Source organism: Temnothorax americanus, unplaced genomic scaffold, assembly GCF_048541705.1.
Source record: "Temnothorax americanus isolate GAGA-0224 unplaced genomic scaffold, ASM4854170v1 Scaffold135, whole genome shotgun sequence".
Classification (NCBI taxonomy): Eukaryota; Metazoa; Arthropoda; class Insecta; order Hymenoptera; family Formicidae; genus Temnothorax; species Temnothorax americanus.
The window spans coordinates 158,053-175,000 of record NW_027509270.1 but is presented as its reverse complement, the minus strand read 5'-3'; the positions used below and the strand labels follow the sequence as shown (position 1 = coordinate 175,000).

Genomic DNA, 16,948 nt, shown 5'->3' with positions numbered 1-16,948 from the left:
CACAAAAAATTACAAAGGTAACAGTACAAAATAAAAATATTTTATTAAAATACATAAATTTTTTTTGTAAAAAAACTTGGCGCTGTTAGACCTCGGAATTTTAAATCCATTAGGTAAAAAGAGAGGAAACGAGCGAAAACGAGCGACTGCTCACGATTGCTAGGCTAGCAGAGTATCGGCTGAACGCACCCAATGTAGGACACGTAGATATCGAATTCAAGGTATTAATACATGTAGACACCAAAAACTACGAAGCGCACTATGTGGACCTCGTCATCGGCAACTTGGAACACGTGGCCATCGAATTCAAGGTATTAATATACCTGGACACCGAAAACTATAGAGCGCACTATGTGGACCTCGTCATCGGCAACCTGGGACACCTAGACATCGAATTCAACGTACGATTACACATGGACACCGAAAACTATGAAGCGCACTATCTGGATCCCGTCATCGGCAACCTGGGACACGTGGACATCGAATTCAAGGTATTAATACACGTAGTCACCGAAAATTACGGAGCGCACTATGAGAACCTCGTCATCGGCAACCTGGGACACGTAGACATCGAATTCAACGTATTATTACACCTGGACACCGAAAACTATGAAGCGCACTATGTGGACTTCGTCATCGGCAACCTGGGACACTAGACATCGAATTCAACGTACGATTACACATGGACACCGAAAACTATGAAGCGCACTATCTGGACCTCGTCATCGGCAACCTGGGATACCTAGACATCGAATTCAAGCTTGATTTATAAGAATCGACTTAAAAATTCCCTAGCGGCATTTTCTGCCAAGCGTAGAGAACCTTCTTTTCCGTTGACTCAAAATATATATTATTACCTAATTTACTTAAATAGAAATCTTCCTGACCGATAAGTTTATCGACCTAATTTCGAAATACGCGCGCGATATCGAAACTGGCGATACCTGCGCCGCCAGTGTCGAAAAAGTGAAAGTAACGTTTCTGATTATGACGTCATTATATAAAACGTCGGCGAGAAGTAGAAGAAGAAGTATCTTAATAAAAAATTTTCACATTTGGACTTTGCGTCGCAATATCTCCGCTCGTAGGGCACATAGCGGAATATTATGAGAGAAACCCCCCCCCCCCCTAATTGGACCCCAAGCTATCGATCAAGCCTACTTAGAACTTGATCCGTTCACTCGTTATCGAGATCTCAACATCTCGGGTACTCGCAACCCGTCGCGTCGCGTAAAAGAGTCACGGTCGGTCTCGCTCCGCGTGTACTTGACGCGAGACACTACCGTGTCTCTTGATATTTTTAGTTGTATATTTTTCCAATATGCATGCTTAACATTTTAAATTTCCAAATTAGGTTTAAAATGACATAAGTATACATTTCAGTTTTAAGTTGTAAACTTTTACAATAAACATCTAAATTTAACTTTTACATAAATTTGATTTGTCTCTTGCACACACACAGTACTACATAAATAAAATATGCTATAAAATACAATTTTTGAAAATAACATATTTCAGATAAACAATTTTTTGCTTTCTTTAATTCTTACAGTAGTCTTCAGTTTATTGTTATTAAAATATTAATATTAATTTCACTTTTTTGCAGAAGGTATCAATCACGAACCAAATTCAATATCTGATGAAGAAGGTGTTGAGGCACGCGGATCGCAAGTAATTGAATATTGGTTATAAACTATAATGAGGTTTATTATAAGGAACGTTACATAGAGAATGGACACGTGTGTAACCGACAATGGTAAAGAGCGGACTGAGGAGGTAGAGGAAGTGGGGGTATACATGGGCGCTGCGTGCGCACACTGGTATCAGGCGCGGGGGCGCCGGTCGTCGTTGTCTCCATCATAGGTCGCCATTTCCAACACTCCCCCTCGACCTGTGTGCCATCGATGTCCCGAGATATGATGTCATTCGACGCCCAGGGTGCGGAGATATTTCTTGAGTTTAGGACCAGCCAAGGGTTTGGTCAATGCGTCCGCAGCCATCTCGTCCGTGGGAACGTATTTTATGGTTACTAGGTTTCTGTGAACAGCATCACGAACGAAATGATGCCTGGTGTCGATGTGTTTCGACCTATTGTGATGCACAGGATTTTCCGCGAGCATTCGAGCACCATTGCTGTCGCAGAAAAGAATCGTTTTGGCCGTGTCCTCGAAACCAAATTCGATGAGTGAGCGACGTAGACAAATGGCCTCCTTGGCGGCCTCGCAGAGGGCCATGTATTCGGCCTCCGTAGATGACAAGGCGACGGTTCGTTGCTTGCGTGACTCCCAAGACACGATGGATTTTCCTATTTGGAAAGTAAAACCCGTGTAAGATCTTCTGTCGAGTGGGCAGTTGGCCCTGTCAGCATCTACGTAGGCTGTCAATGAGCCACCGCATTTTGGAAAGGTTAACCCTGTTGATTCCGTCCTTTTCAAGTATCTCAAGACGTGCTTCGCAGCATTCCAATGAGCTTCGCCGAAGTAGTCATTGAACTGGCTGAGATAGCTAACGGCGAAAGAGATATCTGGACGGGTACAAACCGACAGGTACATGAGGGATCCGACCAGTTCACGATAAGGTAATCCCTCTCCAGATTTTTGGTCATCTCTCTCAAGCTTGATTTCTGGCTCGAGTGGTGTCTTCTTCGGTTTGCAATCTATCATGTCAAAACGATGAAGAATCTCCCTGGTGAGTGCGGATTGTTTTAGGTGAATTCCATTTTTGTCTCGTAGGAACTCGATTCCTAAGCATCTCTTTATTTTTCCGGAATCCTTAAGTTCGAACTTCGTGCTCAGAAAGCGTTTTAATTCGGCTATCCTTCGCGGGTCTTTTGCGGCAATTACGACGTCGTCGACGTAGGTTGCGATTAAAATGATGTCTTCACCCTGTCCCATGTAATAAACGCACGGGTCCGACGATGATTTTGTGGCTCCATAAGCTTCCATGGCGTCATTCAAGGTCTCGTGCCAACATCGGCCCGCTTGACGGAGACCGTATAGCGCCTTATGCAACTTGCATACGGTGTCTCCCCTTTTGATCTGATCCAGCATATGTGCGGCTTTGGTGCGTGTAGCTGAATCTCCTTCTTGTTTCAATCTTTCAAGTACGTTTATCAAGTGCTGAGGAAGTTCCATGTATATTTCCTTCTGTAATATACCGTTTAAGTAGGCCGTCGTTACATCGACGTGGTGGATCTCCATGTCGAGCTGAGCCGCCAGAGCGACGATCATGCGGATCGAACCCATCCGAGCGACCGGTGCAAAAGTCGTATGAAAATCCAGTCCGGGACGCTGAGAATACCCCTTAGCCACGATGCGAGCCTTTCGGCGCTCGATTGTACCATCCTCGGAGTATTTGTTTCTTAGAACGAATCTGCTCCCGACGGTGCTCTGGTTGCAGGGACGGTTGACGATGGACCATGTTTCCTTGTTCAATATTGATTTCACTTCTTCCGACATGGCGCGATACCAATCGTCCGAGTCGGGTCCCTGCAGGGCCGATTCTGTAGTCACTTCCGTTTGAAAAACGTAATGTTCTTGGTAATCTGCGAAGTTTGCTGTCTGATATTGCTTTGCGGGTCTCCCCTTGTGCCCGGTGCGTATCAGCCTCGGTCTTCCTGGTCCTCTTCGGATTGGAATGGCGGCGGTGTCGTCATTTTCGGGGGCCCGATCTGCTGCAACGTCGTCCTCAATGGGGTGCTCGGGGGCGTCCTCTTCCTCGCCTTCGTCGATGTCATCGGATCTCCCATCGGAGGAGCTGAAGTCCCATGTGACTGTTTCCGGCTCGTTTCGACCAGCTTTACCGTAAACGTTTGTTCCGGTAAGCGGAGCTGGCGATTGTGTCGAGTCTATCTCGGAAGGGAAGAAGTCGTCCGATTTATCGTGCAAAACTTCGTCGCTGTCGGAATGTTTCCGAGATTCGGCGAACTTGATGTCTCTGGTGACTACCACTTTCTTTTCCTCGGGGATCCATACGCGAAAACCTTTATTTTCGTTCGAGTATCCCACGAACGTACCGATCTTTGATCTTGGCTCAAATTTTCCGATGCCTGGTTTTCTGTCAAGGACATAAGCGTCGCATCCGAATTCCCTGAAGTAATCGACGTTAGAAGGGCGTTTGACCCATAGTTCGTATGGTGTCTTTCCGTCTAAGACGCTGGACGGGCACCTATTTCTTACATAATTCGCGGTGTTCACCGCTTCGGCCCAAAAAAATGTAGATAGTCTCGATCTCAGAAGCATGCAGCGAGCCATTTCCACGGTGATGCGATTGCGTTTTTCCGCGACTCCGTTTTGCCCGGGGTACGTGGAGTAGAGAGCCTCCGTTTGATACCGAGCTGCTCCAGATAATCATCAAAGGCCTTGTTGACGTACTCGCCCCCGTTGTCGGATTGCAGAGATTGGAGTTTGGCGCCGGTTTTCCTTTCGGCGTAAGACTTGTATCTCTTGAAGGCTTCCAGGGCTTCGTCCTTTTTCTTCAAGAAATGAATCTCGCACCATCGCGAATAATCGTCAATGAAGGTTATAAAGTAGAGAGCTCCACCGTTGGACGAAGAACGCATGGGTCCACACAGGTCCGTGTGAACGATTTGTAACGGTGATGTACTCCGTTCCAACCTTCGCGAAAAGGAAGGGCGCGTCATCTTTCCACGACTACATATATCGCAATTTGGACGAACGGTCGGATCTTTAATGTCCATCCCGCGAACGCATCCGTTTCTATCGCACTGGATTAGATCGCGAAAATTTAGGTGGCCCATGCGGCGATGCCAAATCATGAAATTGTTCTCGGTCGATACAATCGCGGCGGAGGTTATGTCTTCGGCTCTGTTCTCACGGGAGGATCCGTTTACGTAATACAATCCGTTTGCGCGGCGCGCGATTAATGCGACACTACCACTGCGATCATCGACGATATCGGCCTTCATTTTCGTGAAGATCACTGTGTATCCCTTGTCGGTAATCTTTCCGACGGATAAAAGATTCGTGCGTAGGTCCGGAACATACAAGGTATCGGTGACGTTCATTTTCCTCGATTGACCTTCGGTCTCGGTTGTGATGGTCGTCAGTCCTTTTCCGACGACGTGTGTGGATGCCCTGTTGGCCAGGTTCAACTTCTGTCCCGCCGTTCCATTTATGTAGTCGAACTTTGACAGATCCTTACAAAGGTGGGCGGTGCATCCACTGTCCAAACACCAATTTGCATCTTCCGTTACGATGTTCGCGGCTTCTTCGTCCGTTTTGTGATTCGCAGTTTCTTCGCGCGTGTCGATGGGTCTCACCTCAGCACAGAGACTCACGGCATCGACTTTCTTAGCCGATTCCTTTTCGGATTGATTCGTTTTCGATTGACACTCGTTTGCCTTGTGCCCCACTTTCTGACATAGATGACAGCGATATTTAAAGGTTTTATTACTGTCTACGCCCTTTGACGGTTTCTTTTTATTCGCGCCTCTTTTAATCATAAGAGCACTCGCGGACTTGTCGGATGAGTCACCTTTTCGCGCGTCGTATTCTTCCGTGATTTTAATGCGTAACACGTCCGCGGTCGGTAGTTCGTCACGCGACTCGATCGCGCATCGAAAATTTTCGAACGATTTCGGAAGGCTGTACAACAACATCACTGATAACAGATCCTTGTTGATGTCGATATCCATCTCTGCGAGTTACGGAAGCGCCTATACGCCATAACGTTGGCACCTCGTGTTATAGGAAGTTTTTGTCCTAAGGAACGGCACTGTGTATTCCAGGAGGAACGGAACCCTGGGTGGCGTTCCTTTTCGAGATTAAGGTAAATATTGTTAAATTACATTTTGAGTAGATCTTTACATTTTTTGATGGATAAATTTGTTAATTCAACGAAGATCTTGAAATTTAAAAATTTTAGGGTAATTAATTGAATTAAATACAAAGTTTTTTAAAGTTAAGGTTAACTTTTTAGGTTAAAACGAAATTGTACACAATATATTCCAGGTAAAATAGAAAGTCATAAAATGTCAAAGTGACCTCAAATGATGTCCAAAAAATGATTAAATTATGATAAATGGTGAATTTTGTAGTCATATTCTCATCATTTTGACGTCACTTTGACATTATCATGACTTTCTGTTCTACTTAGGATAATCCTTTCTTTTTTGTATTTTAATGTATTAGAAATAGTTGTACATAAAATTATTCTGACTTATTGCTATTTTAAAATAATGAAATGTATACTGAAAATTACTGTAATTTAAATATCAACTTAATTATAACGTGCTTATTATTATTTTTATAGATGGATTCTGTACAATCAAAGAAAATTAAAATTAGATACGGTGAGAAATGTATGAATATATATGTGACAAATAATTCTTTGAAGAAAAGTGTCTTAAAAGATTATTTTCCTGACGGTGGGATTTTGACATATCAAATTGATGGGGAGACATATCTATTAGACACGGATGCTCAATCCATCTACGTAAATGCAAATGTGGACATTTATGATTATTTCAACGTTCCAAAAGATTTGTATAACATTATCTTACATCATATACTTTATACTATACTCATAATTATTGTAAAAAAATGTTATTTTGAATAATATATAACTATATAACTTGGCTACAGTTTTCAAAAAATAATCAAAATTTTTTTAGATGTACCTGTTTCATAGCTCAATGGAAAAAAACGTAAACGTTTTCACGATATTTTTGAAACGTTATAATCATAAAAAAAATCAGATTGTGTTAAAAAGAAGGTAAATTTTATGTGTTTTATTTTTTAATATTTAAAAATAATAACAATAATGATAATAAATGTAATAATTTCAGTTATCTTAACAAAAGATTGTAAATAAAAAGCAAGGAAATTTATCACTGGAAGTTGAAAATTCATCATTGGAAGTAGATGAAATAGAAAACAAGAAGACTTTTATTAAAAGAATTCTACATCTTGGATGGAAACATAGAAACGAATTAAATTTTAGATACGAGTTTAATAAAAATCAAATGTTAATAGTAATATTACAATTTATATCTTGATCTGTAGATATATGAACCTTTTAAGTTTATCGTACTCATCTGCATGGTAAAGATAATTTGGACCTGGAACCGAATATATTCTTCTTTTCAATTTGTACTGGCTCCGAGCTTCAACTCCTTCAGGATCAATTATTTTTAACAATTTTATAACAGTTTTTTGTTTAACTTTCAGTTTATAAACTTTTTTCAACCTTTGACACATTGACTTATATCCCAAATTACACCCACTTTCTTTTAATTCCAATGTAATAGCAAGAACTATTTCCTCGATTGGACTCTCATTTATATTTTTTCGTTTAAACCTATTTTGAGCTAAGATTCTTGATAAAGTACGCATCGAAATTTTAACATTATGTTTTTTATTTAATTTCTGAAGAATTGCTTCATAACAATAGTTCTTATAAAAATAATTTTTAATTTTTTCAAAACGGAAAAGATTTATTTGATTCATCTGTAAAAATGTCAAAGAAAATAAACAATTAGCTTTCTTGTACAAATATACAACTAAATAGAACACACATCATAAAATTTACCTTCTTTTTAACACAATCTGATTTTTTTTATGAATATAACGTTTCAAAAATATCGTGAAAACGTTTACGTTTTTTTCCATTGAGCTATGAAACGGGTACATCTAAAAAATTTTGATTATTTTTTGAAAACTGTAGCCAAGTTATATAGTTATATATTATTCAAAATAACATTTCTTTACAATAATTATGAGTATAGTATAAAGTATATGATGTAAGATAATGTTATACAAATCTTTTGGAACGTTGAAATAATCATAAATGTCCACATTTGCATTTACGTAGATGGATTGAGCATCCGTGTCTAATAGATATGTCTCCCCATCAATTTGATATGTCAAAATCCCACCGTCAGGAAAATAATCTTTTAAGACACTTTTCTTCAAAGTATTATTTGTCACATATATATTCATACATTTCTCACCGTATCTAATTTTAATTTTCTTTGATTGTGCAGAATCCATCTATAAAAATAATAATAAGCACGTTATAATTAAGTTGATATTTAAATTACAGTAATTTTCAGTATACATTTCATTATTTTAAAATATCAATAAGTCAGAATAATTTTATGTACAACTATTTCTAATACATTAAAATACAAAAAAGAAAGGATTATCCTAAGTAGAACAGAAAGTCATGATAATGTCAAAGTGACGTCAAAATGATGAGAATATGACTACAAAATTCACCATTTATCATAATTTAATCATTTTTTGGACATCATTTGAGGTCACTTTGACATTTTATGACTTTCTATTCTACCTGGGATATATTTTGTACAATTTCGTTTTAACCTAAAAAGTTAACCTTAACTTTAAAAAACTTTGTATTTAATTCAATTAATTACCCTAAAATTTTTATTTCAAGATCTTCGTTGAATTAACAAATTTATCCATCAAAAAATGTAAAGATCTACTCAAAATGTAATTTAACAATATTTAACTTAATCTCGAAAAGGAACGGCACCCAGGGTTCCGTTCCTCCTGGGGCTCCTGGAATACACAGTGCCGTTCCTTAGGACAAAAACTTCCTATAACACGAGGTGCCAACGTTATGGCGTATAGGCGCTTCCGTAGCGAGTTTATCGACGGTGTCAAAGAAGTTTCGAAGATGCTCCCTGACGTCTTCGCCTTTCGCCATGCGCCGTAACATGAGATTTTTCATGAGAGTCGCTGTCCGCGCGGGCCCTCGCGATTGGTAAATGACGTGTAGCCTATCCCATACTTCCTTCGACGTATTACGGCCTTTAACCTGTTTCAGGGGCCCAATTCTGTTCACGCCTACCGACAACCGTCGATTCGATAAGTTATCGACGTCTGTCGCTTGCACGACCGACACGGACGGATTGAACCTATTCTATACTATGGTCAAAACGACACTCAACGACATCCATCGTTGCAAGCGACAGTCGTCGGTACAACTTTATCGAAAAGTACAGTCTACATAAAAGTGAGTTCTCAGCCAATAGCATTGCGAATTGTAGAATGGTCCTAAGATTTTCAAAAGAAAAACATTCTTGAGTCGGTTAGAGTCGGTGAAATCGTACCGTGACACGTGCCACGTTACGTTAAGTGTTAATCATATATTTAGACTCGTACATTTACAGATTTACAGGAGTAACTGTAAAATTGACATTAATTTAGACTTAGGTCAACGCACAAAGAAAGACATACGGTAACAAAAGCGTGTGACACGCTGTTACATTACGTATTTCTATGACGTTAACCTAAATCCAAGTTACAAGTGTAAAAACGAGTCTAAATATATGATCAACATTTAACGTAACGTGACGTGTAACGGATTTTGTGCGAAATGACTTTACCAGCAAGGTATGTGTAAATATTTATATATTGTTGGTAATAAATATCTGTAAGTAATGGACTGATTAAGAACTCAGCGCGGTAAGTAGTGCGCACGTTATTCTTGTTTAGTTTAATACCTTTATTAATTGAACATGTCGGCTTGCTTGAGCTATTTTCTACAGCAATGTGTTTTATAATGTATTTTTTAAATTGTAAGTTCCTCGGTAACCCCAACGATGTGCGAGACTCTCACTTCGTCCCGTTACGGTCACCGACGGACATACAATTTAAGAAATACATTATAAAACACATTGCTGAAAATGATTCAAACAAGGACCAAAACGTTCAATTAATAATGGTATTAAATTAAACAAGAACAACGTGTGCACCGCTTACCGCGCTGAGTTCTAAATAGTCCATTAACAAATACTCTAAAATGTAAGTATTAATTTATAAAGAAGAATAAATATATACTCTGCAAGTTACTGAGTTATATATATTTTATTATAATAACAGTTGTTAGATATATAATTTTGTTTATTACATTTTAGCACGAAAAGAACCCGTGCCTTACGGACATCAAGTACACAATACGAAGAATTGATAAGTTACATGGAATCACATTCCGAGTTTGCAGCTGGCAAGTTTCTAACAAAAGAAAGAAAGGTACATCACATAAAACAGTGGGAAGAATTAACGATAAAATTGAACAGATTGTCTAGTGGCACTCAAAAATCAACCAAACAATGGCAAACGGTAAGATATTTAGATAATTAATTAGCTATAGACTCTCGCTATTAAAACTAAGAACAAAAAATGAAAATTGAGCTATGAGAGTCAAACTCGGTTATCCGTACGTGAGCTTAAGTTATGTACTTGTTATTTACAATTATTATAAAAACTATTATTTGTATCGAATTATAGTTTTTATCATAAAAAAAACTAGTACTTGACTTAAGCTCACGTATGGATAACCGCGTTTGATTCTCATGTATCTCAATTTTTATTTTTTATTTTTAGTGGTAAATATTTTACTTTTTTAGTGAAAACTATATATTTTGATTTTCCAGTTAATTAAAATTTTTTATTTGTCGATGTGAAAGTATTATAATGCATATGTTATATTATTATTCAGTTACATTACTAAGTGAGAAATTACAGCATTGAATTAATGTTACTGTTTATTGCATTATTATGTATATTAATTATAGCAATTTTGCTACATCATGCTTATGTACAATGTATATTAATATCTTTGTTGTGTTATAATTTTGGAAAATCTGGTATTGAAATATAGATTCTTAGAGAACATCTAACTATATAAGTCTATTGTTTTAGAACTGTACTATTTTTATTAATCAATATAATGTATAATATTAATTACTTTTCTACAGGTTTGGAGAGATATGAAAAATACTGCATCAAAGAAAGCATCCAAGCTTCGGAATGAAAGGCAGAGAACAGGGAACTTTCCTGTAACTGCACAACCCTTGAGTACGATGGACCAGCGTGTCATTGCCTGTATGGGTTTGGAATATGTCCAAAGATCTGTCAACTGTCCTGACAGTACTCCAGAAGAAGAGGTATATTATTTTGTATAACAAGTACATTTATTTACACACACACACACACACACACACACACACGCACGCACGCAAGCGCACGCAAAGTTGATAAACAAACACAATACAGAGGTCTAGCTGTTATGAACAAATTTAATGAGGATAACAAGAATTAGCAATAAGAGCCAGTATTATATTGTAATACATAAAAAATTAAAAACTCTGAAGAATTAAAATGGTATAATCGCGTACTTATTTTTAATTCTTTCTTTAGGTCATTTTCAGCGTATAATATTAACAAATTACAACAAGATAATACTGTTCGAAGTTTTACGCAAACAGTTGAAAAGGCTTACAAATAGTCAAAGAGCTAATGTGCTATTTTTGAATATTTTCAAGTCTTTTTAAACGTTTGTGTGCGTAAAACTGTGACCAATGTGATGTTGTTATGATTTGTTAATATCATGCGCTGAAAATGAACCTAAAGAAAGGGTCGAAACGTATGCGATTATACCGTTCTAATTACTCAGGGATTGTAATTATTTTTGTATTATAATAAAATACTTATGCGCCCTATTTACTGCACCTGGCTTTTATTACCAATTCTTATCCTTATTTGTGTTGTTAGTTGCTTTAAGACGGAATTGTGCAGACATTTGTACATAATTTTACAGGAACATCAACAAAGATTGGAAAGAGGGGAAACAGATGTGTTAGATTACACACCTACAACCACGTCTATTGAAGATATATTTGTTGGTAGGTACGAGTATTAATAGTAAGAAAATTTATAAGATTGATAATAAAAATATACATATTGCAATATGTTAAATCTGAAATATAGTTTAAAACTTAATAAAATTGTCATATATGTTTAGATAGCTATGTACCTCCTACTTTTGAAGAAAATGAAACTGAAAGTATGGAAAGAGAAGATGCTGTTGGAGACGAACTGGACTACAATGACGTGGTTAATATATGCCGACAAAGAAATGTTGGAGACATTTCTGCTACTGAAAGAAATTCGCAAACTATACCTGCATCTCATCGACGAAGAGCCGAAGAAAATCAGCTTAATCGTAAGTTAATATACATAATATATATACGTGTATTAATCAATTTTGTTGAATACTTTACATAATTATTTAACAAAATTGTCTATTTTTATATAAATAAATATTTGAAATATTAACTAAAAATATTACATACTGATGAATAGTTTGCTAATGTTAATTTACATGTTTATTAGTATTATTTGTATTTTTGTTAAATCACTAACGTACTTCTAACAATGTTATCGTGATTTGTTATCTTGCAGGAAGACAACAAAGTGGAGTGCAACAACAAGAAGCTCGTGAATACGCTGGCTTTTCAGCACATCCTTTGTCAGGAAAACTGCAACCACAATTGGAGTATAAGTATCTGGTGCTACGAGATAAAAAGAAATATATTAGATGCTTGTGTGTGTAACAATCATGCACAAAATACTGTTATTGTGTACATACCGTGTATCCTTACGTCTGTAGTGCGAGCACTTGGCACGAGACACTATCGTTTCTCTTGACAATTTTTGTTGGTATTCGCTGGCCTTTCAGCACGCCCTTCGTTAGGCAAACTGCAGTATAAATACCTGGTGCTGCAAGACATAAAAAAAATATATATATTAGATAATTGTAACAATCGTGCACAAAATACTGTTGTAAAATAATTGATATATGTGTACATTAATATAATATAATTTGTTCCATTTTTATGTTGTAAATAAAATTTGTTATATTATTTTCAGATTTGTGATCCCCAATTAAAAATAATAATATATGTGTACATACCGTGTATCCTTACGTCTCTAGCGCGTATGTACATACATACACTTGACACGAGGCGAGACACTTTTCTTGATAACCTATAAACTATTACACTTGACACGAGGCGAGACACTTTTCTTGATAACCTATAAACTATTACTTCTTTCGCTGACCAATCAGACGGTTCAAAAGTTGTCGGTAGAACGTTTTCGTCCTACCCGGGGTACCTCGATAAAAGTTGTCGGTCATAAACGACATTGTCGGTCATGACCGACGCATGACCGACGGTCGTCGAAACGCGTTCGTCGTTAGGACGCGTACAGAATAGCTTTTATCGATACGTGTCGCTCGACGCTATTAACGACACCGACGACCATCGGTAAACGTGTACAGAATTGGGCCCCAGTTCGGGAGGACTGATTGAGAGGATGATGTCAGACTTCGCTTTTTCGTCGTTGATTTCCCATGTCCTCACGGCTGTCTCAGAAGCAGGGTCGTTTGCGACGAGGGCAGGTTTCGTGTTTTTGCCGCTAACGTATTGCCATCCCTCCGTCTTCACAAGCAGCGCTTGCATCTGAATCTTCCATGTGTCAAAGTTCATTCGTATGTATTTGACCGGAAATGAATATCCGGGAAAGAATCTACCATATGAAATCGTTTGTATTTCGTATGAAGACTTTTGAAGTGCAATTGAAAAGGTTTGTGAGTCATTCGTTTAATTGTAATTAATTAATTATTTTTACACCATGCATTTAGCCGGAATAGATAAATTAATAAAAGTTTTGATACGGAATCGTTTGTATTTTGTATGAAGAGTTATGAAGTGTGATTAAAAAGGTTTGTGAGTCACCCAGATAATTTTAATTAAATATTTATAAACTCGGTAGTTAGCCGAAATATAGATTTTTAGTTATTTATGTTAAAAGAAGAAGGCGCTAGTGTTCCCGAAGGTCCGTCTGCAATCAGAATTAATATAAACGTTTTAAAAATTATTTTATAGTGAAATAAATAAATATACAGACTAATAAGCCTGTAATTATAAGCGATAGTTGCTAATTAAGTTTGTGACTAATATTCTGTCTTGCAGAGAACCTCCGTAACGAGATCAAAGATGTACCAGCTGTGCAGGGTAAAGAGGTTATCTCAAACGCCCTGCCACAGCCCAATTGAGCGACTCAAATGTCATTACCGCTGAGAAGTACTTCTTGCCATTTGAATCAGCATGTCAGAGCTAGTCACTACGGATTGTGGTGACACAGCACTGGACTGCCTGCAGAAGTTAATCGCATAGGTATAGCCATCTCACTGGCAATGTGCCTGATTCAACGGAGCCTAACAAGCTGCTAATTATGCGCATTGTCGAGACAATCTGTGGTTGCGGTTGCTTCACCGGTCCACAGACCGATGAGGGTGTGCAGCTGCAGATTATTAAAGCTCTGCTGACTGTAATGACAAGCCAGCGGAGGTGTGGAGGTACACGAGAGTACGGTACTGTTAAACAATTCGTACTGTTTACAACGTTTACTTGGCGTCGCGCAACCTGGTGAATCAAACAACAGCCCGTGCGACTCACGCAGATGATCAACGTGATCTTCGCGCGAATGGAGACTCAGGCGGAGGAAGAGATCGTGACGCTTGATGGGGAACATCAGCAGGAGGGTTCTGTCATAGCAAACGGCGAAACTGAAGCCAAGGTTAGTCCAGAGAATGCTTCTAGTAATGATAACATTGATTCTCAAACAATTGTTAAAAGTATTCTTGATGATGTAGTAAAATCCGTGGTGCCATTGGAAGAGGAAGTCAGTTTGGAGAACGGTAGTCCGGAGAACAACGATGACGAGGCAGCCGCTGAGAATGACAACATGGTAACTGCAAAATTCACCCATGTGCTGCAAAATGATGCAGTCCTGGTGTTTCGCGCTCTCTGCAAGCTCTCTATGAAACCGCTGCCGGACGGCACTCCCGATCCAATATCGCACGAGCTCCGTTCCAAGATCTTGTCGCTTCAGTTACTTCTGGGAATCTTGCAGAATGCCGGTCCAATATTGCGCTCTAACGAGATGTTTGTTATTGCCATTAAACAGTACTTGTGTGTCGTACTGTCGAAGAATGGCGTGTCTTTGGTGCCGGAAGTGTTCGAGCTGTTGTTAGCGCTGTTCCTGGCGCTGCTCGCCCGTTTCAAGATGCACCTCAAGATGCAGATTGAGGTGTTTTTTAAGGAGATCTTTATGAACATCCTCGAGACCTGTAGCAGCTCTTTTAAGCACAAGTGGATGGTCATACATGCGCTTACGAGGATCTGTGCGGATGCCCAGAGCGTCGTCGACATCTACGTTAACTACGATTGCGATCTCAGCAGCGAATCTCTTTGAGAAGCTCGTCAATGATCTCTCTAAGATTGCTCAAGGTTGTCAAGCTCTGGAGCTAGGTGCATCGCCAAATCAGGTGCGTTATAAGAAAGAGGATGACAGGATAGGTGTATTATTTGGAACAGAGAATGTTCTTCGAAACAAGCAATATAAAGATTTGTTTGTAATATTAGTGTCTTGCTCTTTCAGGAGAAATCCATGCGCATTCGTGGTCTCGAGTGCCTCGTGTCTATTCTGAAATGCATGGTGGAGTGGAGTCGGGATCTTTACGTAAATCCCAGCGTGCCAGCGGATCAGCAATCATTGTCACATCCACAGGATACGATGCCGGAGACCCCGCTACCGCGTTACGGCAGCGCTGGCAGCCTTTCGTCGGCCAACTCCAGTCTGACTGGCAACAAGGAGGTGCCGGACTCGCCTGAGCAGTATGAAGTTCAGAAACAAAAGGAGGTATGGGAGGCTGGTATCGACATCTTTAGTTGGAAGCCCGGCAAGGGTGTGCAGTACTTGCAGGAGCAAGGCTGCTCGGTACTTCGCCGGAGGACGTGGCCAGGTGGCTGCACCTGGACGAGCGGCTCGATAAGACCGCCATTGGAGACTTTCTGGGCGACCATAATCATAACCAGGTGAGAGGAGGAGAAAACAATTGAAATTAATAGACTATACTAATTATAGACATAAATAGCGACCATGGTTGATCAACTCTAAATTATGTTATGATTATGCGCGATAATTATTGTTAATTAATTAGGATAATGACTAATTTTGTTATACCGTTTGCACAGGTAATGTACCATTACATCGATCAGATGAACTTTGCCGAACGCGATCTAGTAACCGCACTCAAGTATTTCCTGGAGGGCTTTTGGCTGCCCGGTGAGGCACAGAAGATCGACCGACTAATCGAAAAGTTTACCAGTCGCTATTGCGAGTGTAACCCTAACAACGGCCTCTTCACGAGCGCGGATACAGCCTACGTTCTCGGCTTCTCAATTATAATGCTGTCCACCGATTTGCGCTCGCCGCAGGTTAAGAATAAAATGACCAAAGAACGATACATCAAGTACGTATAGCAATTTTTAAAGTTAATTATAATTAAAAAATTATGTTTTACATACATATAATTATTAATATTGAGAAAATTTTATTGTATTTAAGTTTATCTTTGTTAGTATATTTTTATTAATTTTTTCTTATTACATTTTATTATTATTAATATTATGTAATAATTATAACAATAGGAGATTAAGATGAAGTCGAACCCTAATAATAGCCGGCTCGCCGGTAAACAGCTGATATCTAGTGAAAAGAAACGACGATTGTTATGGAACATGGACATGGAAGTAATTTCTACGGCGGCGAAGAATTTGATGGAATTTGTCAGTCATGTTCAGGCATCATTCACTACGGCGAAGCATCTGGAACACGTGCAGCCGATGTTCAAAATGGTCTGGACGCCATTCCTCGCGGCGTTTAGCGTCGGAGTTCAAGACTGCGACGATCCTTCAAACAATAATAATTATTTTTAATGTAGATGTGTTATGAAAGCCAAGCAATACATTCTTTAATGTTAATATCTTTGATATTAATTTCTAATGACATGAAGAAATATGTACAAGATAAAAAATTAACTAAAAATAAAATTATAAAAACTTATACAACATATAGACAAATTTAATAAAATATGTAAATGTAAATTTTAGTTAGCTGTGCTAAAAAGCATGAACGTTATAAAAGCAATCAATATCGAACTCTCTATCAGTAACTGATATACCTTCATCATGTGACAGCGAGAATCTAGTCATCTTCTCTTGCATTTTGATGCGTTCGACATTGCTATTTTCTTGTCTAGGATGTTC

At 38.6% G+C, this 16,948-nt stretch overlaps 2 protein-coding genes, 2 long non-coding RNA genes and 1 pseudogene across 9 annotated transcripts in view; 3 read left to right on the top strand and 2 right to left on the bottom strand.

The window, feature by feature from the left end:
• Window positions 1-8,998, top strand: part of LOC143894296 (uncharacterized) — a 13,405-nt gene extending 4,407 nt beyond the window's left edge. Inside the window, exons 6-8 of one of the 3 annotated variants that reach the window (XR_013256050.1) lie at window positions 1,607-5,790; window positions 6,274-6,735; window positions 6,809-6,998. Coding sequence is in view for 1 of the 3 variants with exons in the window: in XM_077400469.1 (XP_077256595.1) it covers window positions 8,812-8,998 (187 nt within the window). In the remaining 2 variants the exon portion in view is untranslated. Of the gene's footprint in view, window positions 1,061-1,606; window positions 5,791-6,273; window positions 6,736-6,808; window positions 6,999-8,811 lie in introns of those variants that run through there. The other 2 variants (XM_077400469.1, XM_077400470.1) reach the window with 2 other exon arrangements.
• Window positions 7,144-8,763, bottom strand: LOC143894298 (uncharacterized). Its single transcript, XR_013256052.1, has 3 exons — window positions 8,399-8,763; window positions 7,552-8,012; window positions 7,144-7,469 (listed from the first exon to the last, which is right to left on the bottom strand). It is a non-coding gene; the product is annotated as an uncharacterized LOC143894298 (long non-coding RNA).
• Window positions 8,860-12,695, top strand: LOC143894295 (uncharacterized). Of its 3 annotated transcripts, none has more exons than XM_077400466.1 (6): window positions 8,860-9,000; window positions 9,905-10,109; window positions 10,748-10,936; window positions 11,590-11,674; window positions 11,798-11,994; window positions 12,234-12,695. In XM_077400466.1, the coding sequence occupies exons 2-6, from the start codon at window positions 9,966-9,968 to the stop codon at window positions 12,477-12,479; spliced, it is 861 nt and encodes a 286-aa protein (XP_077256592.1). In that variant the 5' UTR covers window positions 8,860-9,000; window positions 9,905-9,965; the 3' UTR covers window positions 12,480-12,695. The 3 variants fall into 3 exon arrangements, with proteins under 3 accessions (XP_077256592.1, XP_077256591.1, XP_077256594.1); XM_077400465.1 differs by lacking the exon at window positions 8,860-9,000 and adding an exon at window positions 9,059-9,380; XM_077400468.1 differs by lacking the exon at window positions 8,860-9,000 and adding an exon at window positions 9,060-9,380 and having other exon boundaries at window positions 11,794-11,994.
• Window positions 12,093-13,418, bottom strand: LOC143894297 (uncharacterized). The gene is made up of 2 exons (XR_013256051.1): window positions 12,745-13,418; window positions 12,093-12,551 (listed from the first exon to the last, which is right to left on the bottom strand). It is a non-coding gene; the product is annotated as an uncharacterized LOC143894297 (long non-coding RNA).
• A 441-nt stretch (window positions 13,419-13,859) lies between these two features.
• On the top strand, window positions 13,860-16,795 carry LOC143894306 (brefeldin A-inhibited guanine nucleotide-exchange protein 1-like; annotated as a pseudogene). The gene is made up of 4 exons (XR_013256054.1): window positions 13,860-15,165; window positions 15,279-15,715; window positions 15,875-16,152; window positions 16,363-16,795. The product of XR_013256054.1 is annotated as a brefeldin A-inhibited guanine nucleotide-exchange protein 1-like (transcript).
• Window positions 16,796-16,948: the final 153 nt, after the last annotated feature.

What these genes read in the sequence shown, in the direction of transcription:
- LOC143894295 (XM_077400465.1), top strand. An exon ending in CAACCAAACAATGGCAAACG is followed by an intron (nt 10,110 to 10,747) that starts GTAAGATATTTA and finishes ACTTTTCTACAG; the next exon opens with GTTTGGAGAGATATGAAAAA. An exon ending in ACAGTACTCCAGAAGAAGAG is followed by an intron (nt 10,937 to 11,589) that starts GTATATTATTTT and finishes ATAATTTTACAG; the next exon opens with GAACATCAACAAAGATTGGA.